The sequence below is a fragment of the Nilaparvata lugens genome, chromosome 3, assembly GCF_014356525.2.
Source record: "Nilaparvata lugens isolate BPH chromosome 3, ASM1435652v1, whole genome shotgun sequence".
Taxonomy (NCBI): domain Eukaryota; kingdom Metazoa; phylum Arthropoda; class Insecta; order Hemiptera; family Delphacidae; genus Nilaparvata; species Nilaparvata lugens.
The window spans coordinates 75,215,363-75,240,862 of record NC_052506.1 but is presented as its reverse complement, the minus strand read 5'-3'; the positions used below and the strand labels follow the sequence as shown (position 1 = coordinate 75,240,862).

Genomic DNA, 25,500 nt, shown 5'->3' with positions numbered 1-25,500 from the left:
TATCATTGGGAAGGCATAGGCATTGTGGGTCTATATCTCTTTAAGGTCTTTGCATTATACGAACAAATTTATTTGACACTCCTTATTCAATCAGCTTGTAGAACAGATCTTTCCTATCAACAAAATCATACGCGGCCTTGAAATCGATGAAGAAACAGTAGTTTCTTATGCTGCACGTTAGTAAAATATTTTATCAGATTGTATAACACATAAATGTTATCTATAGATGAGTAGCCAGCTCTAAAGCCTGCCTGATTCTCTGCAATATTTCTTCGGCTACCAATCCATTCTTCCAGTCTCTTCAATAGAATGCCTACAAACACTTTGTAAATAGCATTAGTAAACGATATAGCTCTATAATTATTTGGATCGCTATGGTCTCCCTTCTTATGCAGAGGAAATATTATTGATTTCTTGAATGAATCCGGCGCCTCACACTGATCATAAACTTTGTTGAAGAAAGCACACAACAGCTGTTTGAATTGCAATGGTGCTACCTTATAGCATTCGGCGGGGATCCTATCCTCACCTGGGGCTTTTCCATTTTTAAGTCTTTTCAGTGAACAACAACCTCATCCAGTGCACAGTTGTTATTGAGTGGTTCAGCATATAATGATGGTCCACTAGACCTCTCAGGCTTATATAACTTTTCAAAATTATCTATCCATTCCTCTGAACTAATATTTTTGCTTTCTGCTTGTGAGTTTTACCTTTGAAGTTTCGTACTAACTCCCAGAACATTTTTGGACCCTTCATTGTTCCGAACTTCTTTTTTATATCTTCCCAATAACTGTATTTCTTCCTTTTACAAAAAACCTTATAATCCTTTACTACTTCAGCATTCAGCGGGGATCCTATCCTCACCTGGGGCTTTTCCATTTTCAAGTCTTTTCAGTAAAAAACAACCTCATCCAGTGCACAGTTGTTATTGAGTGGTTCAGCATAATCGCTTCTTATTTTATCTGAATTGGTTTTCCGGAACAATTTTAAAAGTGCAAACATTCTTTCTCGCATAGACTCACACTCAGCATCATACCACTCGTTCTTTTTTAATTTTCTATTGTTCAATTTCCGCTCGTATTTGAAATTGGCTGCACTATAGATGAGATTTTTCAATACCTTACTAGCTTCGTTAATATTTTCAGGCAGCGAATTAAAACTTCTACATCTATTAGCCAGCTTTTCAGTAAAAATATCGTTACAACATTGCACGGGTACTTTTGGGGCTATGGGTGTAAAATCATTTTCATTTTTTTCACACATCTGACAATATTAAAACTGACACATATTGGCAAGTGATCTGAAAAACTTACCGGTATTACTCTGAACCCTTCTATCATATTTAAATTTTCTAAACTCATGCAACATAGATCAATGACAGACGACCCTCTACTACTTACAAAAGTGAACTCACCTTGTACGTCACCTCTAGTTCTACCATTTAGAATGATTAAGATGAACTCTTTACAAAGATTTACTATTTTTCTTCCTTTTCCGTTTATAACATTATGTTTCGATTTACGTTCATGACATAGTATATCTGATTGATTTAGCATCACTTCTAAAGGTAAGTTTTGCGATCTTCCCAATCTCCCATTTAAATCTCCTGCTATTACTACACTACTTGTGTCATCTAGAGTCGATATAAAATCGTATTTAAAGCACAATAGTCTATTTCCCATTCATCTCCTAAATCGCCACTTAAATAGACTGGGACGAAATAAATATTCTCTTTCAATAACAAAACAACGTTACTTCCATTTAACATTTCAAAACCTTAATAAAACAAAATAAAATCTTATAGCACCCTTTATTTAAAAAAAAAACTTTAAAATATAAAGGGTGCTATAAGATTTTATATTGTTTTATTAATTTAAAAGTAGCCCATGTCAACAAAGTGTTTTTTAATAAAATCTTTTCTATCATCCTTAACTGCTATTAATTTCCCTTTCTTTGCCCTGCCAAATCGACTATCCCTGGTAGCAAATTCCCAAACAAACTTGTATCCTTCTAAGAACCTTTCATAAATTAATTGGTCGCCTTCCTCCACAAAAGTTTCTAATAAAGCAAAACATTCATAGTCTTTAAGAAAAGTAAATAAATCAAAATTAAGCTTACCCCTTAAGCCAGCTACATCGTACACTAGAAATTCTAGTTTACAGTTCTTCTTTACTTCCTGGCTAACGGCTTCCTTTCAATGTCCTTTATCCTTCGCAATTTTATCACGTTCCTCCTTCTTCTGCTTCATCGCCATGATAACAGCTTCCGCGTGGTCTCCCAGAACCTCACGCTATATTGGGCTTTGTTACACTGTCTTTGACTGCTGTTTCCATCTACCGCTCACCCGATGGGAACATGTACACTTTCTTTGATTCATTGACTCTTCGTATGTCCTGTCTACACATAAATGACATGTTGAAGCTGAATCCTCTAATGAGCAGCATTTCTCAAATTTTCTGCAGTCATTCGAACTTTATATTGAAAATAGGATACACATCAGGCTTGAGGTCTATTATGATACAGTGATCTCAAACTTGAATACATAGCACTATAACAGTCATAATATTTGGCTGTTATATTATCTAATATTTGGAAATGGAATGGACAGCCACTTTGTTTTTTTCATCTGTTATACTAATTTTTCTTTACTTTTGCTGTTTTGTTAATTCTGAAGTTTATTTTAATAGAGGCGGTTTGTATTTTGAAATAGACACTGTACGATATAGACATTTGACTTTTACTTCTATTGCCAACATATTATTTCATTTTTACATTTTATTTATTATTGTTTGTGCTTTCTTTTGCAAGAGTAAAGTTATTATCATTATTTACGTATTGTGCAGACAGGTGGACCCATTGATTGTTGATCACTATGCTCATAGGCCCATAATGCCAAATTCAAGGCTCACGCGCTCTTCTCTGAGTCCAAGAAGTGGTTACCCAATAATAAACTGAAGTTGAATCATACCAAGAATTAGGAGATTACTTGTGATCTCAGCAGAACATATATTCTTGATGCTGAGTCTGTCTGTGACGTTACTTAGTTCTGGTATTGATACAAAAGTATCATGTCATATTTCACATTTTATCATATCAAATGTCACCAAATATCAACGCCTTCTAGAGTTGTCTATCTACTTTGTAAGAAGAGGAGACTGCTTGGTCTGATGATACTGTAACATGCAGTATTTGCCAGCACTCATTATGGAATCTTGATATTGGGGCAATCAGTGAGTTTGATGCACACTGCCAGCCCATATTCCAGCGTTTGGGCATCCATACAGTTTATGAGCTGTGCATACTGTTATCACTCCTACATGTCAGGAAAACCATCTGTACATTTACCAGTAAGGAGGATGTGCATTTACATGGAACTCGAGGCAGGATTAACTTGGATGTGCAGCACTATCACCTGTCAAGAGTGAAGGACAGTTTTCCAGTGTTGTATTTGCAAAAAATGTTCAACTGCTTGCCAAACTCAGTTAGGGAGCGCCCTGTAAATGTGTTCAAGAACTTATTGTCAAAGTGGCTCATTGGTAGGAGCTTATATCAGTTGGAGGATTTTTCGATGAAAGCTTTGCTGGACTGTGACGCCGCCGACAGTCTATGTATATATATTTTTTTCAATTACTAGACACGATCTATCCAGAAAGACAAGTAATAACTTGAGCGCAACATGATAACTGATTTATAAAAAAGGAGGGTTTCTCTACATTCCTGGATAGTTTATAGTGTTTCAATGACAGCAATTTCTCTTAAAAATCCTATAAGCAGTTAAGCTCTTCTCTTGGTCTTGGTTTTCTTATCTTGTGAGCCTAATTGTTTTTACTTTTTTAAATAAATTCGAATTGAGAAAATGGTCTTGAATAATTTCTCGTCATTTAGTAAAATGATGGAGTCAGTTATAAAGTGACGGCTTTTGAACTAACTCAAATGACATGTTTGTGAGAAGCATTGATTTGCAAACTACAACGGTCTAATCACTTACGGAAGGAGCAAGGGGTCATGGATGTATTTGACGCTGGAGATTCATTGAGATTGGTAAGCTTAATGTGTGATTTGAGTTATACTTTATGTGTCTGACATAAATAATCGCTGAAAAAGTTTTTACAATGGCCGTCTATAGAGACAAAAAATCTATAACAAATTTGGCACAGCTTTAAACATGAAAGTTTTATTGATAACTTAAGCCAATAAAAATTCCTTGAAATAATGCAAATATGCTAAAAGAACTAAGAACAAGATGAAAATTTATTCTATATAAGACCAAAGCAAGGATAAATTGAGATTTTCATAATACTTACATATCCTTCAGTGTGGAGTACTTTACTAATGCATCCATGTAAAGCCAGTATTATTTCATGAAGCATAATAATTTGTAGTAGGGAAAGCTTTTAAATCAAGTGTTCCCTGAGAAGTCATGAAGAGACAAAACAAATTTGAGACCCACAACAAATTTGAAATAGAGATAGAGGTTAGGAAAGTGGCATTGATATTGATAACTTGATTTTAAACTTGATGCCTAATCGGCATCTGATTTATTTCATTGAAAAATTGTGAGACTTAAATTGTATTGAATATGATATTTCCAAATTCCATGATTTTATTTAAATTTATTTTTAGAATAATTTTCTGATCATATTTTACTGGAAAATTTTTGAGTTCACAATTTGTATGAATTCGGGTCGCCGGAGCTCCGCCAACCCTGAAAGCCGCCACTCACACTCACCAAAAAAATGGTCAGTTTTTACGGACGTCAAAAGTGGAACAGTGAAAGACAAACTGGGTCTATTCCTATTTAACATCTATCATTTTTTGGCAGCACTTAACCTGTATTGCTCTTAGTTTGTAGTAACATTAAAAAGGCTGAAAAGTAAATAGGCATATTAAAAGTGTTCATTATGGGAGTTATCATTAGTTTTAGTAATATTATTATATTGGGGAATTCCATCATATTCAGGGAATCAAATTTATAAAAACATAATGTTAATATCATTTATTCTTGAATCCCCTTCTAGTATCTAAGTGTGTTGGAAACAAAACTAAGATATTTATAGGCTCAGATCAGATAAGGTTTTCAATTTGCATGATCTATTTTATAGGTTAGTAATTCTAATATTATTGATGATAATCATCCTGGCTCTACTCAACAGAAAAATTTCATTGACCGAACCGTTGACTGCTTGACTAGTTACTCGAAATTGATAGTTGAATAAGATGAATAAAATGGAATACTATTCCTTTCTTATACAAACATTGATATTATATTGAAATAAAATTATTATTTATATTATCTGCCATACCGGTATGCTATAAATAAGAAACTAGGTACTCTACTGTATAGGGACACCTTATGTATAAATACATGATTAAAATCATGTAGCATGTTAAATTATTCAACTTTTCGAGTGATTTCCATCCTTCTATAGCATAGGCAGAAGCTGTATGTAGTACCTTTTCCAGGAATAGTGATAATAAATTAGTGAAAATTTTATCACTACGAAATTCTTGTTCAATTTATTGTGAATTTTATTGGAAGTTCAGGGTATCCTTGAGGTCAAGAAAAACTAATGCAATTAGATTCAATGCAGTTTGCTGAGACCCTGCAGGTTACATTTTGATTTTGTGAAATTGAACTTGGCGGTTAAACTGAAAAGCAATTTGTACCGGCGGAAGAACTCTATCAGAAACCAAAAATATTTACATTTTGTTTAGTTACAACAGTTTAATGGCTTTAAAGCTATTGCTATTCAACTAAAAACATAGAATTGCATAAATAAATAGAGCCCAACAATAGATTTCAACTATTACAGTAAAATATAAGTTATATACATAGGTTAATAATTATGTTGTGTCTTCGAAAAATAGCAAACATTATTGTTCATTAATTACATTTTTGTGTGATCATAATTTTCAATGATTCCTATTATTATATTACGAGTTTACGAGTTTGTGTTTTCTGAATAGTTACAAATTTTCTTAAATAACTCAATATTATTTGTTACAAGTGATAATTGAGTGGAATATTTAAAATTAATTTATCAAACTAAGCCATCTAAATTCAAAATTAATAGTTCTAATGTTCATTTTGGACTAAAATTTTATAAAAATTGTACAAGTGAAATTCTAACCTTATCTTGGACTTTGTCTCCTATAAATTTGGAAGAAAAATAGCACAAGTACTACCTTATTATTTTATCTTCCAATGTTATTACATTAGTGTCATTAGCATTGTAAATAAATAAATAAAAAAAAAATATTGTCCTTCATAATATTCAACCAACAATCTGAACTCATTGACAAAATAATCATCTACATCTCTGTAGAAAGATCCACTTTCGATAAGTTGGAAAACTTTGCCCACGTTTAGTCAATAGAATTTTTCGGCCGGGGTAGGTGGATTTCCGCGAGTAAACCAATCTTGTGTGCGTGAAGCAACAATCTGAATCGAAAAAAGACCTAGTTTGTTGTTGTTCCAGTTTGATGAGATAGCCTAATTTGTCCCATTTTTTTGGTTGTGGTGGTTTTAAGGGCTGGTGATACTCTGTGACCCAATAAAATTTAATATTATTTTTACGTCATTGGTTGACCGATATTATAATTATGTACCCGAAAACATAACAGCAACAAGAACAAAATTCAGATTCAGATTTAGTTAGCCATGACAAGAGCTTACAAAATGGAAGTGACTGAAGTAAGGTTATGCGTTATGTTTAATTTTAAATGACGTTAATGGTAATTAAACAAAAGTTTTTTGTTTCTAAAATGTGTTGAAAATGAACTTAAGGCATAGAATTATCTAAAATAGAGATTAGAAGTACCTGCTCACCTTTTTAAAGCATAAGGTAAGTTGTTTGTTTTTGCTATAACTTAGATAGTCAACCAGCTCAACATATATGCTTTTTTTATTATTCTTAATAGGTTTACTATTAATTTACAATTAGAACAGATATTATGCTTTGGTATCTTAGCTTATGGTACTGTTGCATTTGCGTATTGCGATACCGAACTTTAACTATAGATTGAATGTATTAAGTCTTGAGGTCTTATTGCCGGCAGTCCGGATATGTGGCAATTTCTAAATCAAAAATCTATACAATTGAAATTATACATTTTTATTGTTAAATTTATTCTTTTTATTATTGAAGTACTGGTATTTATCCTAACATTCAAGTTAATTAATTATTTTACTTCAACAAGATTCACCCAATACAATAAAAATGCATTCTCAACACTCTAGTAATTTGAAATGAAATTTATTATTCATCTTTATGCGTAGGTTCAGGTAAGCGCAATAGGAATGCTCTTTGTTAGGATTTTGGTTTAGCAATGAGATCCCCGTTAAGCCCTAAATTTCTATACAATCGTCATAAACTAGCTGAAATTTTTCGGCTCGTTTACAGTATGCAATAAGATGCAATTCCTTGGGGGCGTGTCAAGATGCGCGGCTATATGCGGCAGCTGGAGACGCGTCGTTACAGCCGTCACGTCTAGAGCACACAGGCTAACCTTCAATTCATTAGATTCTATTACTCTTTGGATTTTCATATTGTATAAACGTTATGGCGGCAGATGAATTAGACGTGTTAGCTACTTTATTGTTTTTACAATTCATATCTAATGAATCATCAAATTTAATTGAATCTGTTGGTTATGTGCAAGAGCGTTGACGGCTGTAACGACGCGTCCCGAGCTGCCTGACCACAGAATAGGTACAGAATGGAAACTGTCAATAAAACGCCTATCCAACCAATGCTTTTTACATGATGCAAATACTAGACACGTCACGTGACCTTAGGAAGTCCCAATCCTGGTCTTCTGATTGGCTTGTGGCAGTGAACGAAATCAATTGATCCCGATCATTTAAGTGATCCGAACCTACCATCAATACTATTACAATGCGGCACTTCCTATCAAGATGGCGGATTTTTGCGTCAGGGTACTAGCCAAGTTTCCATACTGTATGTATACAGTGGCCTGACCATGAGTCACGACACGCCTGCTTATAGCCGCGCGTCTCGACACGCCTACAAGGAATCGCACGTTAATATGGATATCAATAAGAGAGTAATAGACGCGATCCATAAGGGGTCATGAATTCTGATATCGCGTCCAATAAATTCACTGCGTATATGACTCTTGTATAATTGGTACCTAAATCAGGTTACAGAGTTTGACCGACTTTAGTGCGTATTTACCTTCCTGACCATCCGCACCCAAATATCAGTTTTTTTTATTTGGATCTCTGCTGATAATCAACCTGGCCTTACTCAAACATTATCCATATAAGTATTATTTCAATCTTTAGTACGGTAAAGTAGTTGATATCAAGAGTCACGAGCTCTAAAATGTTAATGAACTCTTGGTTAAAAATTTTTATTTAATCAAAAATTAAAAATCCTATCATGAAAAATAACTTAGTTATTATGATTGTCAAATTGTTAATGTACATTCATAAAGAGAAAAATGTCATCAATCGTAAAATGTTAATAAAGCCTATTAATATTATTTTATCAGCTTATGAATCAGATGAGAACGCCTGGTTTTGTACCCTTCTAAACCGTAAATTGAAATCAACCCATACTCAGGAAGTCTAGCTCATTAATTTATTTTCCAAAACGCTTCTATCTATAAGTGATTGAAATTTTACTGATGTATCAGTGATCATTGATTCATGATCTTGAGGATGAAATTTCTGTTTTTGCAGAGCTCCAACTGCAAGCAAGACTGATTGAAAATGGCTGAAAAAGAAAGCGAGAAATTGAGGATCGGTGCTGCAATATCGTTTGCAGTCATCATCCTGGTGATTGGCATTCCGCTCTGGTGGAAAACAACAGAAGTGTATCGTGTTCCGCTGCCCACTCACAGAATTGCTCACTTGAAACAGTTCGACTATAAAATAGCAATGACTATATCAGTGAACTCTATCCAATTAGATCGCGCTCATACTATTATTATTCAACTAAACAATACTCTCAAAGATTCAAGAATGTTCAATTTCAATTTTAAAATTGTTGAATTGCCAATGAGCAGAACCAATGTACTGGACATTGAAAAACAAACATCTATTCATCCCACAGTGCCAGGTGAAATTTTGTTGATAGAAATGCCAGGGAAGTATTTAGACAATGGTGTTGTTGTTGGTAATCGTCGTAGTATCTACTTTACCAGAAATGATCTTTCAAAAGTTGTTAAAGTGCTGAACACTTGGATTCTTCAATCTGAAGACTTGCTGAACACTGTTCTATCGGCTCTAACACATCGATCAATCAATCAGATTCAGAAGCGTGTTGTCAAACAAGAAAGCAGAGTACGAGCTTCTCCAGAGTACGATCTGATCTTTTCTACAATAAGCCCTCAGCCAGAAAAAGTTAAATTGGACTACGATCAAGCAGCGGCTGTTACAAATTTCTTCGCACCTCTTATATCACAACTGTCACCAATAGCTAATCACAGACTGAAATCTCAGTGGCTGTACTTTGTCGAACTGGGCCAACAACCCAAGTTGGATGAGCCGAATAAATATGTACTAACCCACGATCAACTACCGCACATCATATCACCTCTGGAAAAGAAGTTGGGGTCTGGCGTATCCACACATCCTTGCCTCCATTTTGTAACTTACACATCACTGTGTGAGGAGACGCCTCTGTATCTGAAAGCAAAGAATGGATCTTTGGTGAATGCTGTGTTTTCTCCTCGTTGGGGTGGAATACAATTGCTAAATCCCAGTCAAGAACACTGCGATGGCTCGAAACCTCTCACGCCACACGTTCCCAAGTTGATGGCTACATTTTTGATCCAATTGAGAGTGCTGCTTGGAATCACAGATCAGTATGCCTCAATACCAGGCGCCACCATTCTTCCATTGCCTTCAGTAAAACTTCGCGATTGGGAGTTGGATGTGCTCTTCAGATTCAGGACTGTGGAACAGATGAGCTTGGCCCAAATGACTCTTCAGTCATTATCGCAACTTCTAGAAGAGATAAGCAACATAGTGATAAATGAAGAGGTTGGTGCTTCAGTTTCTGACGCCGTTTATCATGTTGAGCTAGGTCAGAGCGCTCTGCACGAGGGAGATCTGGAGGCTGCTCTCAGTCATTCGAAGCAGGCTTACCAATCCGCTGAGAACGCTTTCACTCATCCCTCGCTTTTGGCTCTCTTGTACTTCCCCGATGATCAGAAGTATGCTGTTTACATTCCGCTCTTCATTCCCATTATGATTCCAGTACTGCTATCAATGAAAAGCATCAAATTATGGAAAAGGGTTTTGCGTGGAAAGTCACAAAAGACGGACTAAATATTTTTAATTTGACATTCCGTCACTTTTCTATGAACTCACAAGTATAACCTACATGAGCTGTTATTCAAATTGCCAAAGTTCTGCTAGTTTTTTATCGTCAGTGATCTAATTTTGTGAATCATTCAAGTCATTGTAATACAATTCTAAGTAGCGAACCTAAGAAAATACTCTTCCAAGAAGATACTACAATACTTTCTTATTCAAGAAACTCCGAGCAGTAAGCTTTATATCTCTCTGATATTCTGTCAATTTTATTTTATACTCACTTCATCATATATTGTACTTATATTATGTATCATCATTATGTATCATTACATTAAGTATCATCAATTTGTAAATTAATATGCGATATCGTTTGAAATATTATAAAATTTAATTTCTTCTCATCTGATTCATAAGCTATCATTAGCTGCTATTCCTTTGTTCATTCATAGTGGAAGCGTAACAATCTTGAGAATTGTGAACAAGCCAGGAATTGTTGGCAAGGTAATTTAAAAATAATTCCAACTTGAAGTTCAATAATTTTGTGTGTATTGATGTTGATGATTGTAATTATATTCGTACTTTTAATAAATAGTGTGTGAAATACTCTACACCCGACAGTATTTTTATTTGCAGTAATTCATAATAACAATTAAATAATAATTATTATCAAAATCATTCATTTACATAATTTTCATTCTTATTATTCTCTAGCAATTATACAATTGAATAATGATTTGATCTTTGATATATTAAAATAAACAAAAGTATATGACGGTAATGATTTGTTGAGAACCATTTTTCAGAAATATTTTTGTTAACATTCTTCTCAGTCTGGATTTTATTCAAATTCCACCCAAAATGATTCATTGGTATCGAGTGTGTCATTTAATAGAAATGCATTTATAGCCTAATGATGTGGAAGACGTTTCTATCTCTTTCTCAAATGACTCAATCAATAGATGCATGATAGTAACAGACGACTAATAGTCTTCCCACTTTCTTATTTTGTTTCTAGTAAATTATGATAGGTAAATGCTAATTTTTCTTTAGACAGGCAATCAACGCACAATCAAGACTGTTCCTATCTACGGTATCTAACTACAATCAGCTTTAGATGACAAATACGCTACAAAGATTTAATTCAAGCTTTTATGCTATTTGCTATATATATATATATATATATATATATATATATATATATATATTATATATATATATATATATATATATATATATATATATATATATATATATATAGTTATTTCTTGATTTTTATAACTCCTAGTTAAAGACTAATAAGCTATTCTATTTTGACTTGAATTGATAAGAATATTGTTTGTGAAGGTAAAACCCTTTGGTTAAGCCTTCTATATTGGTCAAGGATTAAATAAAGATTATTTTTAGCATAAAAGGATACAGTATTCTGCCTTTGCACTTCCAATTGAACACTTTAGCACTAAACTAATTCGTGTGGCTTTCTGCGTTTTAGTCTTCTTACTCCATGCACGTTGAGCAGCTGGATTCCTTCCACGTTCACACGACCCAGGTCGCGTTAGAGATCAGAGTACCTGATGTACCAAGGAACGTCTACACAACTTCTGAGTACTTTATTCTGGAAGCGCTGGATGATGTCGATATTGGATGGTCGGGTGCAGCCCCAGAGTTGAATTCCGTAGGTCCAGTCCGGCTTGAGAATCTGCTTGTAGAGAAGCAATTTGTTATAATTTGACAATTTTGATGTCCTCCCAAGTAGCCAGTACATTTTCTTGAATTTTATGCCAAGTTGTTCTCTTTTCTTCTTCACATGCTCCTTCCACCTAAGCTTGGCATCCAGCGTCATGCCTAGATACTTTGCAGTGTTGGAGTAGGGTACTCTATTCCCATTGAGTGTTAAGGGGATATATTGAACTCTTCTGTTTGTAAAGTTGACTTGAACTGATTTTGCTTCATTCAATTTTATAAGCCAGTGTTTTGTCCAAACATTGATTCTGTTGACTGCCACCTGCAATTTCTCTGTAGAAACTTCGACAGTTTCACCAACTGATAAAACTGCTGTGTCATCAGCAAATGTTGCTACTGTTACGTTTTCGGGTTGAGGTATATCAGATGTGTATAGGAGGTACAAGAGGGGACCCAGCACACTTCCTTGAGGAACTCCAGCCCTGATTTCTCTGAGAGATGAAAAAGCATCATCTTGTTTTATCCTGAAATATCGGTCTTGAAGATATGATTTCAGTATCAGACTGTATTCAGTTGGTAAGAACTGGTTCATTTTGTAGCACAATCCTGAATGCCATACTTTGTCGAAAGCCTGTGCTACGTCAAGGAAAATTGCAGAGCAAACTTTCTTTTCCTTTTTCTTTTCAATGTATTTTCAATAATATTTGTTATTCTGTGCACCTGATCTATTGTTTATCTCGAAATCCGAATTGATGGGTTGGTATTAATTCATTATCGTCCAGATAAGGCTTTAATCTTTTCAGAAGTTTCTCAAATAATTTTGATATTACTGGCAGTAGTGAAATTGGCCTATACGATGTTACATCATGTGGTGGCTTTCCAGGTTTTGGTATCATGATGACATCGGCTACCTTCCAGAAACTTGGCACATATTTCAATCGGAATGAAGCGTTGAAGAGATGGCATAGCTTCACAATTGCTTTTCTTGGGAGCTCCTGTAGAACCTCTCCAGTTATTAAGTCGAAACCTGGCGTTTTCTTTCTGCTCAAATTTTTAATCTCATATTCTACCTCCCTTGGCAATGTTGGAGTGATAACTCCTGCTCCAAGATGATGAGGATTCTCATCTATAATTGTTTCCTCATGAGGTGAGAAAACCTTTTTCAGATGATCAGCAAACAAAAAGGCCTTCTCTTTATTGCTCCTTGCCCAGCAATCTTTATTCTTCCTTATTGGTGTAACTTGTTCAAGAGGTCTCTTCAGTTTCCTGGTTGATCTCTCTAATGAAAAATTTGTAGTAGACTCATTGGTTAACTCTTCTAAGTATTTATTGATATCATGTTGTTTTACATTCTGTATCATCTTTCTCAGTTCATTAGTAATTCTATTAAGTTCTGTTTTAATTCTTGGATTTCTTGTTGATTGCCATGATCTTGTTCTTCTTCTTTTGTCTATCAAATCTCTTACCGCTACAGGATAGCAATTACCTTTGAAAATCCTGCTTCGAAGTAGTGGTGTATTTTCCCAGGCACATTGTTGGATATTGAATACAAACTCCTGGCAATGCCGTTTTCACTGACACAACAGTTTGATGGTATACTTTTAGAATAATTTACATGAATTTCACAAAACACGTCTACTCGCTTCGGCTTCTGAAAGCTGACTGACGAATTTGCTATATGGCTATATATTTATAATTTTCATAATCTCTCCATCAGCTTATTTTCAAATGTAGAAAAGCGCTTTAATACAATTGCAGGCTATTCTTATTCATGATTGAACATTATTTATTAATACTTTATAACATAATTAAACGTAAAATTATTCAAGCGTAAACCTCCAATGTATATCGAGGGAATGGCTTAGCTTGCAAAATTGAATCCTTATATGAGATAAATGAGTAAAAAGAAATCATCTATGAATAGATTAGTTACATCAGAATTAATCTAGAACAACTACAATTAATCTAGTTATTTGACTGTATAAACAGGTTTTTACAAATAATTCAATGTTGATAGTATCAGTTTTTTGAAATCATTTCCCAAGTTGTATAGATATGATAAAAATTAACTTTTATTTTATCATGAAATCTTGAGTAGTGATAGTTTTCGGCAAAGATTTTCCCATTTCATACTGTTTACGAATCCTTGCCTAAATGTAGCCAAGCAGAGAATCAAATAATCTAGAATTAAAGGTAATTTTTTATTCGACACTATTTACGTATATCTATTAGGATATTTTTTCGTAATAAAATAATAGAACAATAAAATGGTGTTCTACTGGCATTTTCGAGCAGAGACAAAAATTTGATAGAAGATCAATAATCATATATTCCAAAAAAATATTCCAGTAGAATGTAACATACTGTTCCATTATTTTATTGGGCACATTATTCAATTCCTCATATCCTTCAAAATATTTTATATAATAGTATTGTCCAAAAAAGGATTGGGTTCAGGATTTTCATCATATCATACGAATTATCAGTCGAAAATTGAAGGCGCCTCGGTAGATACGAATATACTCGTAGACCAGTTGGCTCTTCGCTACACCAGTTCGCCTGGTGTCTCTACCAAAGTCGGTAAGTTACTAGCTATATAGTTGAGTGCTGTTAGGTCCAATAATTATGTTAATCAAGTTCTGGAATCATTTTCAGCTCATGTTACTCAAGATCTGGAATAATTTTCAATGAAAAAATACTTTTTTGATCATCATCAACAACACATTGATTTAGGTCAGTGGAACATGAAAGGATGAGCGCTATTTCATAACAAATGAAGTAGACACAAGCAACCTATATTGAAATCAATTTCAAATCTAGCTATTTGAATTAGAAATCAAACTAGAACAAGACACTCAGTAATTAAATTCACTAGGTACCCGAGTTTCATTTTTGAAAAAATTCAATCATAGTTTGATCACTCCTCGCCTACTTGTAGTTGCTGAATATGTAGAAATATGTTATGAATGTTGCAGTATGTCGTTTTCGAACTCGAGCATGTCGGCTGGGACGAGTGTGATACGGCCTCTGGCGTCGCAGCATGACCAGTTGGCGGAGTTGAGACAATTCATGGCCGGAACATCAGAAAAGGCCAACACTCATCCTCTCGAGCTCACTAGGAGAGCTCTCTCACTTCTAAAAACTTTCCCAACTTCCCGAGACTTTGTGCTGGAGTACTTCTGCTCTATCTTTTGCTCTGCGGTCGATAGTCATATAAATGCTCAAGTTATCAAGGTAATTCACTCGATTCATGTCATAACACTTCATCCATATAATCTATTGGATATTAATTAAGTGGTGAATCTAAATTATAGTATGAAACAAAATTAGTCAATTTTCTTAAATTAATTAAAATAATTTGAATTGTGAAATGAGATTATTTAAATGATTTGTTGATAAGTGATCATTATATCTCTTATAAATGTTCTTAATTATCAAAGTCTCTACTTTTAAATAACATACATTTTAAAACATAATTCAATTCTTTCCATTTAATAATTTTCAAATGCTAAATTGTATGAAATAACATTTTTAGACTATAAAGAATTGAAAAATGATCAACAGATTTCAAAACTAAACTCATCAACTGAATGTGGGCACTGCCAGCAAAATTTTACTTCTAAATACCAAGTACAATGAAATATGCGTAGTTAGTATTTTAGTATTGAATATTCATCCTTCTGGTAAATGTTAATGTTAATCAGAATCTAAAGTAAGTGACTTTGTTTTTTTTTTCATTGAAAAACACTTATAAAGACGCTTATTTTATTGGTCCCATGTTTGTAAATGAGAATAGACATGTGTTTTCATATGCTCTGTTTTCATCGAATGGCATTTTATTATAAATGTAAAGCTTAATAATTGATTATTTATAATTGGATTTGCAGACTGTAGCAAGCAAAGAAGAAGAGGCAGTGTCGTCCGATGACGTGGTCATATCTGAGATACGCAGTGTACTGTGCAACTTTGTTAGCTACAATCCTGAAGCTTGGGCACCAACTATTTCTTCATGGTCACTTGAATTACTAGGTAATAAGCTATTCTATTCATTATTTAAAATACTCAATTAAAGTCCCCAATTAATCAATACTGTAGCTTGTTTCCAAAATTAAGAAATAGTTTCTCCCAGAAAAAATCCAACATCTTACCAGACGTTAGTTATTGAGTCTTTATGCTATAGTTGATTAATTCCAGATTAATTCACTTGTCAAATCGGTAGTCGTAAGTAACATGTGTAGTCTTACAAGCAGCCAAAACCAGCCAAAATTCGTCTCACAATGCTAGAAGGCAGATCCTTGTCCGAGTCCAAGTGTAGCATGAAATCTACTCTTGTTATTTAGCAGGACAATAGACCTGTCAGTGCTGTAACACAATGCAATGTGTTACAATAATCATCGGAGCTATCCACTATCATTGTGTGAACTTGAAATAATACACCGAAATTCCTCAAGGATCGTGCCATCGATATTTCATGTAATATAGGTACGATTTAAAAATATCTAGAACATTATTTATTTATAAACAAAATTTATCTAGATTAAAACAACCGATAACAACTTTTCAGCTATGTACAGACTTGAGCGCCACGAACACGCGTATTTCATTTTTAATAAGCTGATTATATCTGTATTTGTACAGAAACAAGTTATAGATATATAATAAGCGTAGTCAGCTGATTAAAATTAAAATACGCGCGAAATAATAAAGTGTGTTTTATTTCATTATGGAACGGTTCTACAACATAGACAGCGACAGTGACTCTGTCGAATTTTTGAAATGCGCGAGTTCATGGCGCTCAAGTCTGTACGCAGCTTAAGAATCCTTTATTAATACGGCCTGTTATAATTCAATTCAATTTATTTCACCAAAAACGCAAAAATAATTCAAAGTTGTTACAGTTAGACAAACACAATAATTTTTATTCTAAATACCTATATCAACTATCTTACTCTTATACTTGGTATCCAATTTACGTTTCTGAATTACCAACTGCTGTACGAATGAAAACTGTTTGATCGTAGGCTCGCTATCCAGTAAATACTCTAAACAAGTGTTCGCGCAGACGAACGGCGGCCTGAACGAAGGCATGCAGCTGTGGATGTCGTGCCCGGCGACACGCACGCTGATCGACATCAACACACAGTGCCTGTCATGCCTGATGCACTCGAACACGGACGCGTGCATCAGCGCGCTGCTAGACACAAGCGTGCGCCACAGTCCGCACTTCGACTGGGTGGTGGCGCACGTTGGCAGCTGCTTCCCGCACACTGTCATCACACGCGTGCTGTCGTGTGGCCTGCGACACTTTGCACTCAACAGCGACGAGTCCAAGCTCAACTCTGTCGTCGGCATACTCGGCCATTTGGCCGGCAGTCATTTCGCTGACATCAGGAAGGCACTGCTCGAATTGTTTCAGGTAACCTGTCTATCTAGTTTATTTGCTAGTGGGAACAGGAGTACATTCACAAAAATAGACACTTCAGGAAACAATATTTGAATACAGTAGAACACCAATTATCCGGACTAATAATTTTGATGCATGACTGTATCCAGATTATTGTTTTATTCAATTTCAATTTTATTTAATCATCCACACACACACAAACACACAATATACATTACAAATATACAAATAAACACATAAACACATGCAAAACAATAGAAGCAATCATAATATGCCAAATAAAGAACTGTGTTGCTAAAGAAGAGGAAGGATTGAAGGGTTTTCCAAACTATGGTTATCCATGTACTATAGTGAGGTCCACGTTATAATGGCAGTGTTTGATTAGTAATGGTATTGCTGTCCTTGTCTATTCAACAAAGCGCTATCTCTTTCTCGCTTTGCTCTGATGCCAGATCGTCTTCTAACAATGTAAAATTGATAATTAACAAAATATTTCATCTTAATAAAAAAATTTCTTTATGAAATTATTGAAAAATATAATTTCTTGCTTAATAAAATATAATTAATTATTTTAAACGAGAATGAACAGTTAATATTACATCAGTAAACCTGTATCAGCTACCGTCTATAGAAGGCATTGCCAAGACTGAGGATCGGCAACGTTGTTCTCCTATCTTTCTCCACTGCCATAATAACGTGTACCTCACTATAGGAAAACATTCAATCCTTGAGAGGGTAAAAAAAGGTATCAGAAAAAGTAGATAGAAGGTAGGTATGAAAAGATAGGATGAAGGAAGGTAATTAAGGGATGGGAAAAACGATAGGACAATCCGGAAAACAATGATAATCCAGATAATTGATTACGACTTCATTTTACCCTAGCTCTTAAGTGTAGACATAATTAAAACTTTGCATTCTGGTCTACAGTAAAACTTTTAGTAGTACTGTAAGTACTACCATAGAGAAACAATAGCGTAAGTAGATATCCCATGGTATAGGACGTTTATGTCGCAACTTTTACTGTTATCTCAAGCCGATAGTCGACGTAGTTCTTTTTTTCACGTCTTGGGGACCCCAGGATGGAGTTTAAGACCAGTCAATATACCATATAATATGCATATGTTTATACTTTCCTGATTTTTCAGAAAAGCAATTTGGTAGTTAATTATAAAATACCCTACCAATATAGCTAGACTTTTTCTCAAAAAGTCTGCTATTATGGCTTTCTAGATAATAATCGGCTCTATGTCGTGTATTGTGATCATGAATATTAAAATTTTGGGTTATACTGTTCATTTTCACATACAAGATTGTTTCATAAAGATACAAAGAAGGTACTGTTCTACCTTCTTTGATACAAAGCAGTACAAGTCTTTTGAATAAAGGCCTGCATGACTCCAGTCTATCATTTATACCTTCCATACACCTAATAGCCCTTTTCTGTATTTTGAAAACTCTGTCCAGGTTCTGTTTAGATGTGTTACCCCAAACTAAAATAGCATACCTCTCATGTGACAATAAAAGACCGTGTTATGCTGTTAGGAGTAACTTTTTGTCTTCCAACCTGGAAAGTTGTCTGAGAATAAATACAGCAGAAGACATTTTATTACAAATTTTGTCAATGTAGGGGGTCCAAGTCAATCGTCTATCCAATAAGATTCCAAGAAATGCTATCTCTTCTTCTTGTTCAAGTTGACAATCATTTATAAATACGTTAAGCGCCCTATCCTCATTCGGATTATATTTGTTCTTAAATTGAAGGAATTGGCATTTATTGCTGTTAATAGTTAACTTCATTTGGTTTAAAAATGGACCATTGACTGTACACCTATAGGCCTATGGGCATTTATTTCTAAATCATCTAGAACTTGATTATTGAAGATAAGTGATGTATCATCAGCAAACAAGCAGACTCTACCATTAATCAACTCATCTGGCAAACTACTAATATATAGTAAAAAAAGCAACGGTCCAAGGATCGATCCTTACGGCACTCCAGCCTTGACCTCTAATTTGTTTGAACTATTTTTTACCACACGATTTTCAACAACCGAAGTGAGCTCTACACATTGTTCCCTGCCCGTGAGGTATGATTCAAACCACCTAAGTTCAACCCCGTTTATCCCTACATTTCCAAGTATCTTCAGTAAAGTTTCATGATTGACACAATCAAAAGCCTTAGATAGATCAAGAATTTCTTTCCCGTGAAACTGTGTGACGCTCATAGTCTCTCATACTGTGCCGTTGATACACTCTCACCCCAACAAAACAGTAAAAATCGACAATAATCAACAGTAATCGGCTTGAGATAACAGTAAAAGTTGCAACATAAACGCCCTATACCATGGGATATCTACTTACGCTATTGTTTCTCTATGGTAAATAAATAAGATATTTATTACGGTCTCTTAGTAGGGTCGTACTAGTACTCTTAGGATTTATATACGGACTCTTAGTAGTCCGTGTTGTGTAATTCAATAAGGTACAGTAACTCAAATAATTTATTTAGTAAAATATTGTGATGCAACTTGATTGCGACGGATCAATTTGCCGCGTGAAATACAGAATAGGCTAGGTTTTTAGGTAATTTCAATCACCCAGCGGAAGTCCGGATAACTGATGATCGGTGCTCTACTGTACTTCTTTTACTTATTTTATTGAAAAATAAAGCATTCTCAAATAATTTATTTAGTAAAATATTGTGATGCAACTTGATTGCGACGGATCAATTTGCCGCGTGAAATACAGAATAGGCTAGGTTTTTAGGTAATTTCAATCACCCAGCGGAAGTCCGGATAACTGATGATCGGTGCTCTACTGTACTTCTTTTACTTATTTTATTGAAAAATAAAGCATTCTCAAACAAGAGTTCATTATGTTTTGCACTGTCAACAGAAGAGAACCTTACTTGTTGGCTGTAAGCCGCATTGTAGCGCATCGTTTAGATCAAAATCATTGTTAGATCATCGTTTAAAGCAAAAATTTCTTTCTTCAACGACGATCACAATTATCTATTATTTATTGATTTTCTACACTGAAATATAACTCAGTTGGTGATCTTTAAAGACTAAATATACAAACTTCTAAGACTAATAACACTAAATTCTGTGTTGAGGTTTATTAAGTTCTTTTTCAAGTCATTTTCGCTCGAAATGTTTTATTATATATTATAAAACTATTACTTTGGTTCATTTTTTCAGTGGAGTATGAAATTGAATGAAGATAGTTTGAACATAGACACTGATCTGATGAAGGAGCAATCAGCGACTGTTCCCTACCTTCTGAAATTAGCAGCTCTTTCGCCAACGCTGCTCAGGGCTCTCAGTGCTGATGCGCTTCAGTCATGTAAGTATCACAGCTGGCTTCTTCAAACTGCAAGCTGCAAAATACATTCTGTTTGTATACTTATCCACTTATCCTTATATAGACCACTAGCCGTCAGGCTCGCTTCGCTCGCCATATCCGTCTAGCCAGGGGGCTCCGCCCCCTGGACCCCCGGCTGGATCGTTCTAGAATGAGATCAGCAGGCTCGCTCCGCTCGCCTGCATTTTTCATTTGAGCATTTTTATCATATGTTAGGACGATCCAGTCGGGGGTCCAGAATAAACGTCTGGCTAAACGGATATGGCGAGCGAAGCGAGCCTGACAGCTAGTAATATAATATTCCCAGAATTGAAGTAGCAATGCCCAATCAATTTTTCCGCGATAAATGCATTTAAATCTTCAACTTGGTGCCAACCTAACAAAGTCAACTCAACTTAATGCCAACCTGACAAAATTATTAATTCAGTTGCCAGTTAACAACTGTTTCGAAGAGGTGCTCTATCTAGATTATAGTTCTATAGTAACATATGATATGGAAATTTCAATTATAATTAAGAGATAGGGAGAAGAAGAATATACATGCTAAAAGACGAACTTTAAACCCTTAAAAACCACCCTTAGAGTTAAAATATTGCCAAAAGATTTCTTAGTGCGCCTCTAAAGGGCCAACTGAACATACCTACCAAATTTGAACGTTTTTGGTCCGGTAGATTTTTAGTTATGCGAGTGAGTGAGTGAGTGAGTGAGTCAGTCATTGAGTGAGTGCCATTTCGCTTTTATATATATAGATCATAATAATGGAAGGATGCGAACTATCTGTACTCCAGATGGCGTATACCTTGAGTCGATTGATGCATTTTCTCTCTGTGAGGATACCAGTTTTACTCTTGGGGATCACTTGGCAGTTGAGTGGGCAAATCATATAGTCTGAGAGAGCGGCTATGCACAAAAACGCCCCTTCACATTGCAGGGCTCTGAAGTCAAGGCTAGACAGTCCCACCATACAAGTTGGCCTTTTTTTTTTTTTTTTTTTTTTTTAAGGCTCTTTATGGATCTCTGTGAGCCTTTGTATGTAAAGAAAATGAATAAATAAATAATCCTTGGCTGAGTAATTAAATTTGAGTTAATTTGTTGACAGTGAACAGTGACGTGCTTGACGACCTTGCACAGAACAAAGGAAAATTGTGGCTGAATTTCTTCGAAAGTGAGCAAGTGCTTCTGGATCTTGTTGTGCATCTGATGTTGAACAGTGAAGAAGGTAGTGATCACCTCATAACCCTCCTGCTTCAGTCATCCGAGCATCCCAATCGCAAAGTTCAATCAACAGCTCTCTACTTATTAGGTGAGTGTTATTGAAAGACACTATTCACTATTATGACGCTAAGACAGACATATTTTCATTTCATTCTCCAGTTGAACAATGAACACTTTGAGTGCGCTATTTTACAAATTGAACATTGATTGAAATTACACGACCTCTTGTGCAGATAAGGTCAGAAAATTAACTTCCTAATATTGTTATTGCAAATAACAATAAGTATTCAATTCAATTTATTCCACCAAAAACACAAAAACAATACAAAGATGTGACAATTAGAAAAAAGCAATAATTTATTATAATTCTAAATAGTATTGTTACTTACTGCAAGTAAAGTAAGTATTGTATTGAATTGAAGTGTTCTCATAATTTACATTATGACTTTCAAGAAATCAAAATATTTTTTATTTAATATGAGCATCTCAATTTGGAATGTTTAATCTGAATGCGAATTGAGTGAAGGATTTACAAATACAGATGAAATGAAAAAATAATGTGTATTACATTCCTCAAAAAATTGTGACGTTTCATATTGTTTTAGAAATTCTATTCAATTGTTATGACGTGATGACTATTATGATTATACTTGAAAGTTGGGATTTTGATTTTAATTTCTTATTTACTATCTAGATTATGGATGATCTGGAGATTAGATGTTGCTGTAGCTCTCATCATCATCCATAATTTTACTAATTTTAATTGAATCTGTTGACATTTTTTCAGAACTTTTGATACTTGAGGCTGATCAACTGATTCGCATCAAAAGAGCTTCAGTAGCGTTTCTCAATTGCGTTCAGAAGAAATTGAGTATACTGCAGCAGCTGCTCCTCAGCAAACAACCTCTACACCTCACAACTGCTGTCCGGCTACTTACCTTGCTAGGTAATAAACTACATCTTTGACATCCTATACTATTAAACGAACAATTTCTGTTTATATATCTGTATGTGACCGGATCTCGAAAACGGCTCTAACGATTCTCACGAAATTTTGAAGAAAGTAGGTTGTTTATGATATAAAAATTCGATTGCACAAGGTCTCAGCCCTGGGATAACTCGCTGAAGGTATTAAAAGGATAAATACGTCCTTGGAAAAACAGCTGGAAATGTTGTCGTCTGTTGATGATGGAAGTGAGTGAGCGAGTGCATGTGTGTGGAACTGAGACAAAATTATTATTCAGCTGTTGAACTTTTGTAATCATTCAATCAGTGCCGGTTGTACAAGAGCCGGTTAAATTTTAATTCTGATTAATTCAGAACCAATCTGATAAGCTATCTTTTTGGAATGATCTTCTCTGATTTGGATAAAAATTTAACATGCTTTTGTGAAAGAAATTTTTGCATTCCTCTGGGAATTAATCTCTACTCACTGTGTCTTCTTTCGTAATAAATTGTATATGCTTTTTTACTCTAGAACGGAGTACAAATCAAATTTAATTTGTACCTCAAGCTCTAATTGTTTGATTCTTTGGTTTATAAGTAAGTAAATAGGCTATTATTTCTGTTTTCATTGACTATTTAAAAATTACTAGAGTTATTCTCATGTTGATCTATTATAATAGTCTAGTGAATAAAATAAAAGTGTAATTTTATTTACTAAATAATATCTGCAGCAGCAAGTTATCTAGTTACATGTAAATAGTGAAGTGTCTAAACTTATTTTTTACTTGATCATTTCTCAAAAATGTTTGAACTGCTTCATTTTTAGGATTATTTTTTGTTAACTTATTGTAATTGAAGGTATTTCAGGAAATATTGGTAGATAAGTATAGTAAAACTTTGCTGATTCTGTAAACAAACCGAGTTGATTTTAAATCACCTATTAGGTGTCGCAGGCTGATTAGAATGAAGGTAAATCAAAGAATAAAATAGGCTAATCAAGTGGCATTATAGAAGATACAATATTATATGAATAACAGATATTACAATTCATCAGATTAAACATTAAACATATCACATTTTCAGCAATGTATGTTGGCAGCAATATCATATTATCTTTTTTAAAAGAATTCAGGGCTACTTTCTTGTATTTATAAAGAAGAATTATAGTACCTTTAAAATTAATAAAATAATAATAATACAAATTGTAACTACTAGTTTCGGTGATCACACCATCTTTATATATCTATTATTATCTTTATATATTTACGTATTATCTTTATATATTTATTGTTATTGTAAATCTATTATTTGTAATCTTATCGTACTGACATGGTTTAATGTATTTGTCGGCTGAATTTTCAATGTTTTCAATGTATAATATAATTTTCAATGTTTGTAAGCTTCCATTTGAGTAGCATTGCATATTTGTTGCAGGTCAACAGAACCCTAGTGTTTTGCCGGGCATAATTTGTTATGCGCTGATGCAACCAATGACAGACGAGCAGCGTGCTGCGGCCATCGAGGTTGTGCGCACGCGCCAAGACCAGGAGTGTTTTGCACAGAGCATCACGTTGGCGCTGCGATCCTGTCACGAACTCGAGACCGGAATGCCCGAGCATCTATGGAACAACTTGGAGAAGCTCATCAAGTAATTGCCTCAATCAATTCTCGTAAAAATTGTGTTAATTATGTTAGTTTGTGATGTCAATTTCCCATCGCTTCAAATAGTTATTTCTCCAATAACTTGTAAATTTCACAATAAGAACAAGAATATACTTATAGGTCTATTCCTACAGACTTATAATATGATATTCTTATATTCCCATAATAAGTTCAAGAATACTCTTATATTCCTACAGAGAGAGTATTCTTGTTCTTCCAGTGAAATTCCTAATTTTAGGTAATGGGATTATTGTATTGTCTAATCTTTCAAATTAAATAAGCAATGGTTTCTCGGTTCGTTCTGTTGGTCAAGTGAACACTCCAAGTGGAATTTTCTCACTTCAACTTTATAATCACTCCTTGGTAGTTTGGAGTCACCTAATTCTAGATACCAATGTATCCCTCATCATTACTTCATCTTGAGAATTAACTCATATGGGCAAAATCCTTAGCAGCTTATATATTGTCAATAAATTTACACGTCTCATGTAGACGTCAAATCATTCAATCAAAGTTGAATAGCACATTCAATTTTCCTTTTGTAGAGGTTGGCAGAACTGCCTGTCGTGGATGATCATGATCTTTATGGCTCTGTGATTTTTCGGTTAATTATTCTGTTTAAAAATTACACGTTAATTTGAGTTAATTTTTGTGCTGTAGTGATCTGTATGTTGTATTATCACTCTACCCACCTGGACATATATGTGTGGTTCGTAAGTAAGGTCGATTCAATCGTAATACCATATCCGCATCTTCTTGCACTTGGTTCAACATGATTAAGTTATTTGTTGTTTTGCACTGCTGAACTTGATCTCACCAGCCGGTGGCTGTACTGTCGTCTGCTACTACACTGTTTTGCGCTCCAACTACAGTGCTGTGATTCCTTATCAGTGCCTGCGGCAATACTATTTTTGAGATAAGCGTGCTTCATCAATCGTCTTTC

The 25,500-nt window shown here is 34.5% G+C and overlaps 3 protein-coding genes across 3 annotated transcripts in view; 2 read left to right on the top strand and 1 right to left on the bottom strand.

The window, feature by feature from the left end:
• The window catches only part of LOC111059552 (gamma-tubulin complex component 4), a 29,672-nt gene extending 24,946 nt beyond the window's left edge, over positions 1-4,726 (bottom strand). The window contains exon 1 of the mRNA XM_022347190.2: positions 4,305-4,726. Within this exon, the coding sequence (XP_022202882.2) occupies positions 4,305-4,370 (66 nt within the window). The 5' untranslated portion in view covers positions 4,371-4,726. The remainder of the gene's footprint in view (positions 1-4,304) is intronic.
• Positions 4,727-6,522: 1,796 nt separating this feature from the next.
• The window catches only part of LOC111059553 (integrator complex subunit 5), a 35,175-nt gene continuing 16,197 nt past the window's right edge, over positions 6,523-25,500 (top strand). Inside the window, exons 1-8 of the mRNA XM_039424581.1 lie at positions 6,523-6,845; positions 14,944-15,202; positions 15,856-15,997; positions 16,990-17,384; positions 20,573-20,717; positions 21,835-22,038; positions 22,738-22,896; positions 24,330-24,543. Of these exons, the coding sequence (XP_039280515.1) occupies positions 14,945-15,202; positions 15,856-15,997; positions 16,990-17,384; positions 20,573-20,717; positions 21,835-22,038; positions 22,738-22,896; positions 24,330-24,543 (1,517 nt within the window). The 5' untranslated portion in view covers positions 6,523-6,845; position 14,944. The remainder of the gene's footprint in view (positions 6,846-14,943; positions 15,203-15,855; positions 15,998-16,989; positions 17,385-20,572; positions 20,718-21,834; positions 22,039-22,737; positions 22,897-24,329; positions 24,544-25,500) is intronic.
• LOC111059556 (GPI transamidase component PIG-S) lies at positions 9,107-10,300 on the top strand. Its single transcript, XM_022347193.2, has one exon. It carries the CDS (start codon positions 9,107-9,109, stop codon positions 10,298-10,300), a length of 1,194 nt encoding a protein of 397 aa, XP_022202885.2.